At 44.4% G+C, this 12725-nt stretch overlaps 1 protein-coding gene and 1 long non-coding RNA gene across 2 annotated transcripts in view; one reads left to right on the plus strand and one right to left on the minus strand.

Moving 5' to 3' along the window:
• The window catches only part of LOC308460448 (transmembrane protease serine 11E-like), a 64108-nt gene extending 60934 nt beyond the window's left edge, over positions 1–3174 (minus strand). The window contains exon 1 of the mRNA XM_080976878.1: positions 2648–3174. Coding sequence (XP_080833004.1) covers positions 2648–2805 — 158 coding nt within the window. The 5' untranslated portion in view covers positions 2806–3174. The remainder of the gene's footprint in view (positions 1–2647) is intronic.
• Positions 1–12725, plus strand: part of LOC308460687 — a 197869-nt gene that overhangs the window by 38717 nt on the left and 146427 nt on the right. The gene's annotated exons all lie outside the window — the stretch shown is intronic.

A 12725-nucleotide genomic window follows, 5' to 3' on the forward strand; every position in this document is an offset into this window, starting at 1 on the left:
CTTTGCAACTTGCACCGCCTGCCAGCCTTCTGCTTGAAATCATTTTCAGTGCCTTTAACAGCTTCGTGACAGGAGGACAGACAGCCGATTAAAGTCTTTCCTTATCACTGCATGCTCAGGCTGGAGAGAGAGAGCCTTCGCCTGCTGAAATCCTGTCACTTACCTCTTAAAGGCACTGATCCCCAGATGAGGTTAAAAGTTGACCACCTCACAGGAAGGACCATTAAATGACAGGAATGGCCTGGAGGATTTGTTTTCTGGGAACAGAAGCTGAACTTACTGGGGGGGAAAGAAGAGGGTTTTAATTTGGAAGAGAGCATTTGTGCGTGGAAACATCCAAAGGGCACCATTGCAGCCTGGCAATGAAAACGGTGGCATTCGCCTAGTGTCTGGGTGTAACTGGTAAAGCAGCGCAACTTGTGCCAATTTTCCATTTAGTGGGTGGGTGAAAAAAAATATGACTGTAAATTGCAGCAGCAGCTCAAGGTTGTACAGCAGGAAAAGTAGCAAGCCGGAGGATGAGACAGAGACCTGGGCCCCCAACCTGTCCTTTGGCTTGCTTCAGGCAGTTCCAGGATACTTGCTTAAAGTTGAAAGAGTTGGGAAGAAATGTTAAGCATGTGTATCTACATGCTTGAACTTTTCGAAAAGAAGATTCTTGTTTCAGAGGAGAAGTGAGGCTATAGTGTCCATTATTTGTTGTTGTTTAGTCATTTAGTCGTGTCCGACTCTTCGTGACCCCATGGACCAGAGCACGCCAGGCACTCCTGTCTTCCACTGCCTCCCGCAGTTTGATCAAACTCACGCTGGTAGCTTCGAGAACACTGTCCAACCATCTTGTCCTCTGTCGTTCCCTTCTCCTTGTGCCCTCCATCTTTCCCAACATCAGGGTCTTTTCCAGGGAGTCTTCTCTTCTCAGGAGGTAGCCAAAGTCTTGGAGCCTCAGCTTCAGGATCTGTCCTTCAGGGATGATTTCCTTCAGAATGGATAGGTTTGATCTTCTTGCAGCCCATGGGACTCTCAAGAGTCTCCTCCAGCACCATAATTCAAAATCATCAGTTCTTCGGAGATCAGCCTTCTTTATGGTCCAGCTCTCACTTCCATACATCACTACTGCGAAAACCATAGCTTGAACTATACGGACCTTTGTTGGCAAGGTGATGTCTCTGCTTTTTAAGATGCTGTCTAGATTTGTCATTGCTTTTCTCCCAAGAAGCAGGCGTCTTTTAATTTCGTGAAGAAGAAGTATATTAATGGTGAAATACAATTAAGAAGAAGTATATTGGGGGGGGGGGAGGCCCAAGAGAGTGGGGCCCTATGCTATAGCTTGTTTAGCTTATACGTAAATCCGGCACTGCATGGCTTTCCCCCAAAGAATCCCAAGAGCTGTCATTTGTTAGCAATGCTGGGGGTTGTTAGAAGACCTCCATTCGCCCTGAGAAAGCTACAGTTCCCAGAGTCCCCTAGGAAGAAGGATTGAGCCACGACCAACTGAGCCACTCTGGGTTGCTCCCTTCTCTTCTCTTCTCTTCCCTCACCCTTTCCCAGACTCGGTGCCTTTAAAAGTTTGTATGTGCTTTGTGTGCACACACACCAAACCGCATTAGGTAAGTTTTAATTCTCTAATCCAGAGACTTCCTATGTCGGAAGGCATACAGCAGAGTGGTTTGTGTAAAATTTCCATACAACCACTGGATAAATAAATGGGGATTCAACATGAACTCAGAGTCACCCTGAAAACTGAGCTCTCTGTCACTTTTTCCAATTAAAAGTGCTCACAGTGCACCTAAAACAATGTCAAGTTACCACCTTTGCTCCTTGGGGATTGATCTTTAAAGTACTGAGTCTGAAACAGACCTGATGGAATCAGACCTTGCTATTCCCCTCTTTTTCACCTGATGAGAGTTGTTCTCCTACTCCAATAAGTCTTGTCTCCTACTTCTTACTCTGATGAAGATACATCTACTCTTTCTTATCTCTGCTCTTGCAAACAATGTCTTCTGTCAAATTCACATTACCAAAGAATAGCTCAAATAAGGTCTTATCCACTCTTACCTTTCACCCCACGCTTTCCAGGTACGGGTAAGCACTTTAAAGCTCCGTATCCAAATGACATTCCCTTTTTTGCCCCGGAGCCTTCCGCATTAAAACCTGCTCTTTAAAGTTGAAGCACTACAAACAGCAATTTGAGTTTTCTGTGGATCGCCATTTGCTCCGATTCATCTGTAAAGAGTGGGGTTTTGCGAGGAAAGCTCCAGGGCAAGAAGCAGGGGAAAGCACTAAGAGATGTTTGGATTATAATGAGAGAATATGGGTACAGAGTATTCTACTTCTAAAATTCTAACCCCAACGGGGGACCCTGTCCTGTTTAGAAAATAAGCAGAAATCTGGCGTGTAGTTGCAGATTCTTCCATCACACTGGGGCAATTATCTGGTTAAAAAACAACAACCCCTGCTCAACTGTTTCTTGGTGGAGGTACATACACCCTTTTTTATGCCAGAACTTTATAAATTGGGATTAAAGGAAAGCAGATCATCAGGAGCCCCTCTCCACATAGGATCCACTCTGAATTTGCAAGCCCAAAGTTCATGTAAAACAGCATTCCTCATAGCAATTAACAAATCAGACAGAGCTCAGGTTACTTACCCCTGCAGGCCCCAAAGATCATAGTTCTCATAGCCAAGGTGGGTTCCAGACCCAGTTTGGAATAAACCATCCACGCTCCGAGAACGTTTCTGAAATATGGAGCTCTTGCACCGACTGGTGTGACAGGCAGGGTAGATTGTGAATGGAAGGTCCTTCATGGAGATGTCTGTGGTGCAACACCCAGCCGTGTGTGGAAATGCAAGCTGTGGGTGAGCCAAAGAGTAAATCAAAACTCCAGGGAGATGTCAGCATGAAGGATTAGACTCTGTCCTTCGGAAAAGCACCATGGAAAATCTCATGTAGCTATATAGGAGATCAGTCAAGGCAGCCACACTAGCCACAGCTTCCAAATTTCCCAAGGTAGAAATGTGCCACCAGCTCTGCGTTTTATAAGCTATCACTCTCTGAGGAGATTTTCTGTCACCATTGCTCCTTCCTTTTTCTTCTTTCAGGGATGCTGGATAAAATAAGCAAGCAATGTGAATACAGTCCAGTTGTCTCCAGCTGCTCACTCCTCCACAGATAGTCTTATGTCGTTCCTATTACAGCTCTATGTATCTGATCTCCTAATTATGTGTTAGGCTCTCCAGACTGGGAGCCTCCTATGGGAGGTGCTTCCCATTCCACAGGGCCACCTTCCCATTCATTTTAGCCCCTTTTAGGTGGGAGGTCTTAAGCCCAGAACTTTGAGCCACGTGGCCTCCCCTCTACGATAGCTTCTGCCCTCAGGTGCGGCAGAAGTTACTGCCCCATTTTCAGTGTTGGAAATAAGATTCACCTGCAGATCCAATAATCTTCTATCCATGGAATGAGGGCGTCATCTTGCCCTCCATTTCAGGCAGCAAAGGTTACTGAGCCAACCTTGGGAGTCCTTTTTTGAAGCTATCTGGATGTGTGTATTTGCCTACATAAAGAGCCCAGAGCAAATGGGAGAGGACAGGAAGAGGAATATGAGCAGAGAAGTATTTAATCAGCTGCAATATGCTTAACTGGACGTTGCAGAGATTTAGCAGGAAAAATGTCTTTATCAGCTTTATTCCATTTGCTTTTTTATTTTTAAATTTAAATAATAATAATAATAATTTTTGTTTATACCCCGCCCTCCCCAGCCAAGGCCGGGCTCAGGGCGGCTAACAAGCAATAATAAAAACAAGCTGAATGATTACAACTTAAAAACAAAATTAAAATACAACATTAACAATGACTTTAATATAAAGCTAAGTCATCTGAGCAAGAAAAGGGATAGATTAGTAACTATCTAATGTAACAACCTGTGACACGTGAGAACAAATTCTAGACTTGGGTGTTTTCTTCTGGTAACTCAATTTCCCTACATCTCATTTACTACTTTTGTCCCCTGCCTCTCCTTCAAGGAACTCTCTCAGCCGTGTGGGTGAGGCGCTGTTACCCCATTTTATTTTCATAACAACCAGGTGAACTTCATGGTAGTGTGGTGATTCGAACCCAGGATTTCCTGGTTCACACCCAACCCATAACATCACATTGACATAGAGAGATATTTTTACGTTCACCCCTCTTCTCTGAGCAGCGAGAAGTTCCAGAGCTACACAGCTTACCCAAGTTTAGCTTCCCTTGGGAGGAGGTCACCGAAGGTGTATACTGTTTTGTAATATTTGAGTTGTTTACAGGTTGAGCATAGATACAGTCTGAACACAGAGGAAGATGCAACCCTCCAAGAGACTGCTTAATCCTCACGTCAGATCTAGAGGGAGACAGAAAGTCCCCATTGATAGCTTAGGGAGTATCCCACAAACCCCTAGTTTTCTCCTCTATCTTGAAATTGAAGCTTGTTTGGTTTCACAGTTCTGCCTTCACAACAACATGGATACATTCCATCCATTAAGCGTTTTCTGCTTAGTATGGAAAGAGTTCCCAAAATATGAAATATCCAGAAGCTAGCAATCTGCAGGAAGAAAACTTTTGTTAGCAACCCTCAGCAGGAAGGAAACACCTCTGTCTCCATTTTTGTAACCCCTGCTGCTTAGGGAATATGCGCTTCATTCTAGGACTGTAGTAGAAAAGGGAGGGTGTGTTGCCAGGATGTCTCTGGAGGTGCACAATGCAGCAATCTACTAAAGACACATAGGCTCCCGGGACTGGGTAGTTCCTTGATGGAAGATAGCCTAGGAACACTATGCTCAATCCCTGTCACTTGTTAAATAAAAATTCCCCAGCTCACTTGCATTGTCAAATGAAGACACCAGCCAAGAGTATAGGAGCGAAAGAGCAGCCAGTAGGCCTAATCTTTATTTTGCAACAAGACTTCAAACTACCACATGGAAGAAGCAGAAAGAAGCCCCCAACAAAGGATGGCTCTTCTTTTTATAAGTTTCTCAAACTACACATAACACCCTTTGTAAAACATCATATATTGGTCATAACTATGTCATAAATTAAGGGACTTAGGTGGCGTTGTGGGTTAAACCACAGAGCCTAGGGCTTGCCAATCAGAAGGTCGGCGGTTCAAATCCCTGCGATGGGGTGAGCTCCCGTTGCTCAGTCCCTGCTCCTGCCAACCTAGCAGTTTGAAAGCACATCAAAGTGCAAGTAGATAAATAGGTACCACTCCGGCGGGAAGGTAAATGGCATTTCCGTGCGCTGCTCTGGTTTGCCAGAAGCGGCTTAGTCATGCTGGCCACATGACCCGGAAGCTGTACGCTGGCTCCCTCGGCCAATAAAGCGAGATGAGCGCCGCAACCCCAGAGTCAGTCATGACTGGACCTAATGGTCAGGGGTCCCTTTACCTTTACCATTATGTCATAAATTAGGAGGGGTCTTCTGACAGATACCTGAGCACCAGGCTTGCCCTTTCCCTCACCTGACCTCCACCTCTCACCCTTCAGGTGAAACAAAGGAAAGTATTTACATTTTCCTGTTTTCCCAGCCGAGTTAAGCACACCCTTTTGTCTTGACCAAGACCCCAAAACCCACTGGAGGCTGGGTTTGCTATTATTCTTGGAATGACTACCTGTCTGGCACTCAGGTGTCAGGATGCCACCAATTTTCACCTGTGATAGGAATTTTATGGTCTTAGATATATGGTAATGTTCATAAGCATACCAACCAAGCACGTACATAGATCAGCACAGGAAGACCGACCTGAAGCCATTTTGATTCCTAAACTGAGCAAATGTTTTCTCTGCAAGGTCAAAGTGGAAAAGCCTCCCCATTGTCTTTTCCTTCACAAATCCTGTCTTAAGGGTATGTCTGTGTTTGAATAGGGTGTGAGTATTTATCATTACAAAAGACTAGCCAGGCTCCCCAGGAAATCCAATCAAGTAACCTGCCAGACAGGAGATAAACAACGACAGGGGAAAAACAACATTCAAATTTCTGTTTAGACGGCCTTTTCTGTGATGTAGGTGTGATGTATCTGAAGGGTGGTCTTAGGTTACACCCCTTTTGTGATGTATGTATGATGTTTCTGGGGGTGGTCTTGATCTACAGGGTGGCAATTTCAAAAGTCTTTATAAGGCCTTGTGCACCATTGTTCTGGGTACTTCCTCCTCTCCTGCAGGTGAGGGGAGCACCCTATTGCAACAGATCAATGAAGATCAAGGTTACTAGCTGCTTTGCTTCTCAATATTCTCTGGTTGGCGTCTGTTATTTTCTCCTACCAATAGGGAACCTATGTAAGGACTCTATATGAGCTCTTGGATAAGGGAAAAGGGCGATTTTTATTTACAACACACCCAGTTAGTGGGGCTGCTGAGTACGTGGTCTTATGCTTCAGGGATTATGGCTGCCCCTAGCCATATCCCAAGCTTCTCCCCTGGTTGCTATTTCCCTTCTGAGTAGAACAATGTTGGAATGGTATAAATCCATCACTGGAGTGATTTTATATGAATTCCTAAAGTTTTCCCATTGAGCCAGTACATAGATACATTTATCAGTGAATTGCTCATTTGGTAATGTGCAGCAAAAGCTCTTTGAAGAGTGGGGTGGGGAGAGGTCTCTCTCACACACACCCTTCAATTTACATGCTCCCCAGAGGAAAGGGGTTGATAATTAATGATTCACGGAGATAAAGTGGCATGCATGTGGGAAATGTTATCCACTTTCTTTCTGCCTTTCCAGAACTGCAGGAAGGCATTTAGCAAAGGAAGAACCAAAACAAGAATAAAACAAGACAACCTTTAAAAACAATCCCCAAATCTGCATTGGCACAGTGTACAAACTGACTTTGAAGTGTGCTCTGAAATCAACTAGAAGCTGATGGAGTTCCTTTAATTCCCACAATGTTTTGCTTCATGTGGGCAGAGGAGAAAAGGTGGAGACTGCCTCACTATCCTGACCCTTTCAGGGAGAAGGAAGAGGAAGACAGTACAGTGGTACCTCAGGTTACAGACGCTTCAGGTTACAAACTCCACTAACCCAGAAATAGTACCTTGGGTTAAGAACTTTGCTTCAGGATGAGAACAGAAATCGCGTGATGGCGGTGTGGCAGCAGCGGGAGGCCCCATTAGCTAAACTCCGGTCTTGAAAGACTTACACTGGCTCCCAGTACGTTTCCGAGCACAATTCAAAGTGTTGGTGCTGACCTTTAAAGCCCTAAACGGCCTCGGTCCAGTATACCTGAAGGTACCTCCATCGTTCTGCACGGACACTGAGGTCCAGCGCCGAGGACATTCTGGCGGTTCCCTCGCTGCAAGAAGCCAGGTTACAGGGAACCAGGCAGAGGGCCTTCTCGGTAGTGGCACCCGCCCTGTGGAACGCCCTCCCACCAGATGTCAAAGAGAAAAATAACTACCAAACTTTTAGAAGACATCTGAAGGCAGCCCTGTTTAGGGAAGCTTTTAATGTTTAATAGGTTATTGTATTTTAGTGTTTTGTTGGAAACCGCCCAGAGTGGCTGGGGAAACCCAGCCAGATGGGCGGGGTATAAATAATAAATTATTATTATTATTATTATAAAGTGGTACCTCAGGTTAAGAACAGTTTCAGGTTAAGAACAGACCTCCAGAACGAATTAAGTTCTTAATCCGAGGTACCACTGTATAGATTTACAACAGGGGTTTGAGGGAGGTAGCAGCTCAGAGGCAGATGAGGGGCAAAGTTGGGAAATCATGGGAGGGGGGAGGCAGGACTGGAACAGCAGTCGGCTGACATGGTGTCTTTAGAAAGCATTCCAGACCCCTCATCTCCCAGAACCTGGCGGTCCTTAAAAGTAGGAGAGCAAAGAGCTCAAAGACAGAGGGCTGTTAGCGGCACCCGTAGAAGTGATGAATGAGGAATGTGGGAGAGGTGGGGTATGTGTGTGTGTGTGTGTGTGTGTGTGTGTGTGTGTGTGTGGAGATTCACTCGGGACAACACCATTATCCAAGAGGCTGGGTTCTATAGTCTCTCTCTGTGAAGATTGAAATAAAAAAGGACGGTAAGATACTTTCCCTTGTCTTCATTACTTTCCTGGGCAACTAGCCAGGAGCTGCTGACAGCAGCTTGACATCATGAGATTTGGACAAGATCCAACTACCGCACAATTTCACTCATTTCACATGCTAGCAAGGTTATGCTTAAAATTCTACAAGGAAGGCTCAAGCAGTATGTGGACCGAGAACTCCCAGAAGTGCAAGCTGGATTTAGAAAAGGCAGAGGAACCAGAGACCAAATTGCAAACATGCGCTGGATTATGGAGAAAGCTAGAGAGTTCCAGAAAGACATCTACTTCTGCTTCATTGACTATGCAAAAGCCTTTGACTGTGTCGACCACAGCAAATTATGGCAAGTTCTTAAAGAAATGGGAGTGCCGGATCACCTCATCTGTCTCCTGAGAAATCTCTATGTGGGACAAGAAGCTACAGTTAGAACTGGATATGGAACAACTGATTGGTTTAAAATTGGGAAAGGTACGGCAAGGCTGTATATTGTCTCCCCGCTTATTTAACTTATATGCAGAATTCATCATGCGAAAGGCTGGGCTGGATGAATCCCAAGCCGGAATTAAGATTGCCGGAAGAAATATCAACAACCTCAGATATGCAGATGACACAACCTTGATGGCAGAAAGTGAAGAGGAATTAAAGAACCTTTTAATGAGGGTGAAAGAGGAGAGCGCAAAATATGGTCTGAAGCTCAATATCAAAAAAACTAAGATCATGGCCACTGGGCCCATCACCTCCTGGCAAATAGAAGGGGAAGAAATGGAGGCAGTGAGAGATTTTACTTTCTTGGGCTCCATGATCACTGCAGATGGTGACAGCAGTCACGAAATTAAAAGACGCCTGCTCCTTGGGAGAAAGGCGATGGCAAACCTAGACAACATCTTAAAAAGCAGAGACATCACCTTGCCAACAAAGGTCCGTATAGTAAAAGCCATGGTTTTCCCAGTAGTGATGTATGGAAGTGAGAGCTGGACCATAAACAAGGCTGATCGCCGAAAAATTGATGCTTTTGAATTATGGTGCTGGAGGAGACTCTTGAGAGTCCCATGGACTGCAAGAAGATCAAACCTCTCCATTCTGAAGGAAATCAGCCCTGAGTGCTCACTGGAAGGACAGATCGTGAAGCTGAGGCTCCAAGACTTTGGCCACCTCATGAGAAGAGAAGACTCCCTGGAAAAGACCCTGATGTTGGGAAAGATGGAGGGCACAAGGAGAAGGGGACGACAGAGAATGAGATGGTTGGATGGTGTTCTTGAAGCTACCAGCATGAGTTTGGCCAAACTGAGGGAGGCAGTGGAGGACAGAAGTGCCTGGCGTGCTCTGGTCCATGGGGTCACGAAGAGTCGGACACGACTAAACGACTAAACAAGACAAGAGCAAGATTTCACCAGAATTTGGAACCAATGCTGGTGGCAGGACAGGCGAGGCACTCCTGTAGGCACTGTCCTGGGGGCTTCTTCTGCTTCAGGCGGTTGCTTCACCCCACCTCCTGGTTGGACCAGGCCTGGCTACATGTGTGTATGAGTGGAGTTTGGTGGAGAAAAGCTGTCCACTGTTTTTGAGCCCTGGAAATAGACGAGTGAGCTGAATGGTTTCTTTTTTAAGACTCCAGAAAGCCCTCCTGTCCAAACGAGAGCATCCTACTTGACATTTCTTGGGCATAATTGGTCCACCTCAGGAGGCAGTCAATGGGAGGAAGCGTGCAAAGAAGGGTTTCGTTTATCTTCCCTTCCATCACAGGTGTCTCTACAGATTTGATGCAGAATTTGAGGGTGGGTTCTATAGACTCTCTCTGTAAAGACTGAAATAAAAAAAGGACGGTAAAAAACTTTCCCTTGTCTTTATACTTTCCTGAGCAACCAGCTGGGAGCCACTGGCAGCATCCAGCACTGACTGTCAAAAGACCACTCACTGAGCAGCTAGAGTGGGGATTTGTCTGAGTTCTATCAACTCCTAGTTTGACACCTTACCTATTACAACAGACTTTCCCAACCTGGTGTCCTCTAGGAGGCAGTCAATGGGAGGAAGGGTGCAAAGAAGGGTTTCGTTTATCTTCCTCTTCCATCACATGTGCCTCTAGGGATGCTTACAGAATTTGATCTTCGTGAATTCTAACGCGACCTGACCTGATTCACACCTCCTGACCTACTGCATGGATTGGAATGTAGTTATCTCTGTGTCTTTTAATACATCACGGTGCCATGTATCTTCCCACCAGTGACAATGATGGAGAGAAAGGGTGGGAAGATAAATTATAAATATTATAATTATTATGGTAATTTTTTAAATAAATAAATAAAAAACACACACTAATGAGCTAGATGTCCACAAACTGCATAGCTTTTATGGAATTTAACCTGGAACATATCCAAGAACTAGTCAATGAGCTCTGCTGTGAAACCACCCCCAAGTTCATAAAGAAGGAGGGGGTGGGGGCACTGGATGGAAAGCCCCCGAGGCAGTTCGGATCTCCTGGACGCTGTCCCCGCGAGCACACCAAGTTCCATTTCTTAAGATGAAAAATTGGATTTAAGTTTTGGACATGCTTCGAGTGAGGAGGGGGGAATTAATCTGCCAATTAAGCCAGCCACTGAGGTGCCAAGAGTGACAGAGAGGAAGAAAGATAACATCTAAGAGTAACATTTAAGTTGGTATGTTGGAACGGAATGGAAAAGGAGGGGGGGGTAAAGCCTTTTTTACTAGGATTTATTACAATACCTGACAACCGCCCCCCCCCCCAGAAGAACCGTTTACATTATTTACAGCAAGTGAGATTAGAAAATATAAACTGTGTGGAAACAACAATACTATATAATTAAAGCTTTTGTTTTTTGAATTGCTTGGAAGAAGATAAAAGACCCTCCAAATATTGATATTAGAAAGAAGCAGGATCTCGTTAGCCGCTGGAGAGACTTCAAAAAACTTTGGACGGACTCTAAGACCGAGCTGCAGAGATAAATAGTCATGGGGGAGGTGAGCTCTTAATTTGTTATTATATCTGCACTTTAAGTCCGATTTGGCAAATCTCCTCTGGAAAGGCTAATGTTTGATGCAACCGGTCTAGGGAAATTAATGAGCAAATGCCTAGATTTGATTTCATCGGAACTGAGAGAAGATGGCGTCTGCCAGCAGCGAAATGACTTTTGGATTGATTCGGCATAAACACCAGCATGTGAGGAGACACTGCAACAATAGGAGAGTCAAGTACGCAAAATTCACACATCATTGCTTACTTTAACTCGCCTGTGGAAACAACTCAGAGGCCATGAAAGAAGGAAGGTTAACAACAGGAAGATTTAAAGGAACTATTGGAAACTCAAGGCAGCAGAGATATGAGATTATCAGAGCCCCCCCCCCAAACTTGAAGCATGGGAAGTCCCAAAAAATTTTTGGCAGAATATATGGACTATATGATATGTATTTGTATAATTTGGAATATTTAATGTGATTTGATTGGATTGTTAAAATGGAAAATTTAATTTAAAAAAATTATTATTATTATTATTTTTAAAATGAGCTCTGCTGTGTACGTCCCTAGCTGACCGAGATTTCTTCCCCAAAATCTGAAACACGATCTGCATTAGTGATCCTTAATAACGCTCCAAGTTGCTTACAAAATCCAGCAGGAGTCAGAATAACAGTAACACTAATCTGCATCACGATAGCAATAAACTAAGCAGCACAATAATAGCTTATAAGCAGCATGTGGGGTGGCGACTTAGAAAGCCAGCCCATAATGATATTTAATAACTTCAAACTGCAGCAAAGTTAAAAGCTTGCTGGAAGAGAAAGACATTCAAGTGCTATGTTCTTGCGACAGGGAGTTCCCCGTATGGGTGCTGCCATAGAAAAGGCTTCTCACACATTCCTACCAACCATACCACAAAAGTCCTTGACGCATGGAGGAGGCCTAAAGGATAGGCAGAGTCACATAGGAGGAGACAATCTCTTACGCAGCTTGCATGGAAGCTGTCAAGGACTTTAAAATAATAGCAAACACCTTGATCCGCACATAGAAATGAACTGTAGCCAATGACAGAATTTTGGACTGCCAAATTTTGCACCAACTGATGTTTCTGAGTGGTTTTCAAGGGCAGCACCCAATCAAGATACACACAGACTTCTCATAAACATGTGAGTGAGGTATGCAAATTTCACACTAAGGACAGATCTACACAATACATGTAAAACATATTCAATGCACATTTAAGGTACATGGCTTCTCCCAAAGAATCCTGGGAACTTTAGTTACTTCCTCACTTCCCGGCACCCTAAACAAACTGCACCTCCCAGGAAACTTCAAACAACACAACACAATCGGTCGTGTGGCATTGGGAGGTTCTGCGGATTACATTGGGATACAAAAACAAAAGGAATCACTTGATCAAAACAGTTTGGCAAGTCTCTGTGATTCCAGAGGGAGGAATGTAGACTATTTTTGCAAAAAAGAAATACCTCTTCTTTATTTTTTTCACGAGTCACTTCTCTTTAGACAACACTTCCTTTCTCTATTTCTCTCTAAGTTTCTTCCTAAAATTGCAAACAATGTTAGCAAGTAGGGGAAGAATTTCTATGTACTATTTAAAGGCATCAGCTTCTTATATTCTAGGTTAGAGATGGTCAGCTATTCTCCAGACCAGACACTTGGGCAGGTTTCCTCAAACTCAGCCTACAAC

The sequence above is a fragment of the Podarcis pityusensis genome, assembly GCF_964106645.2.
Source record: "Podarcis pityusensis genome assembly, chromosome: 13".
NCBI lineage: Eukaryota > Metazoa > Chordata > Lepidosauria > Squamata > Lacertidae > Podarcis > Podarcis pityusensis.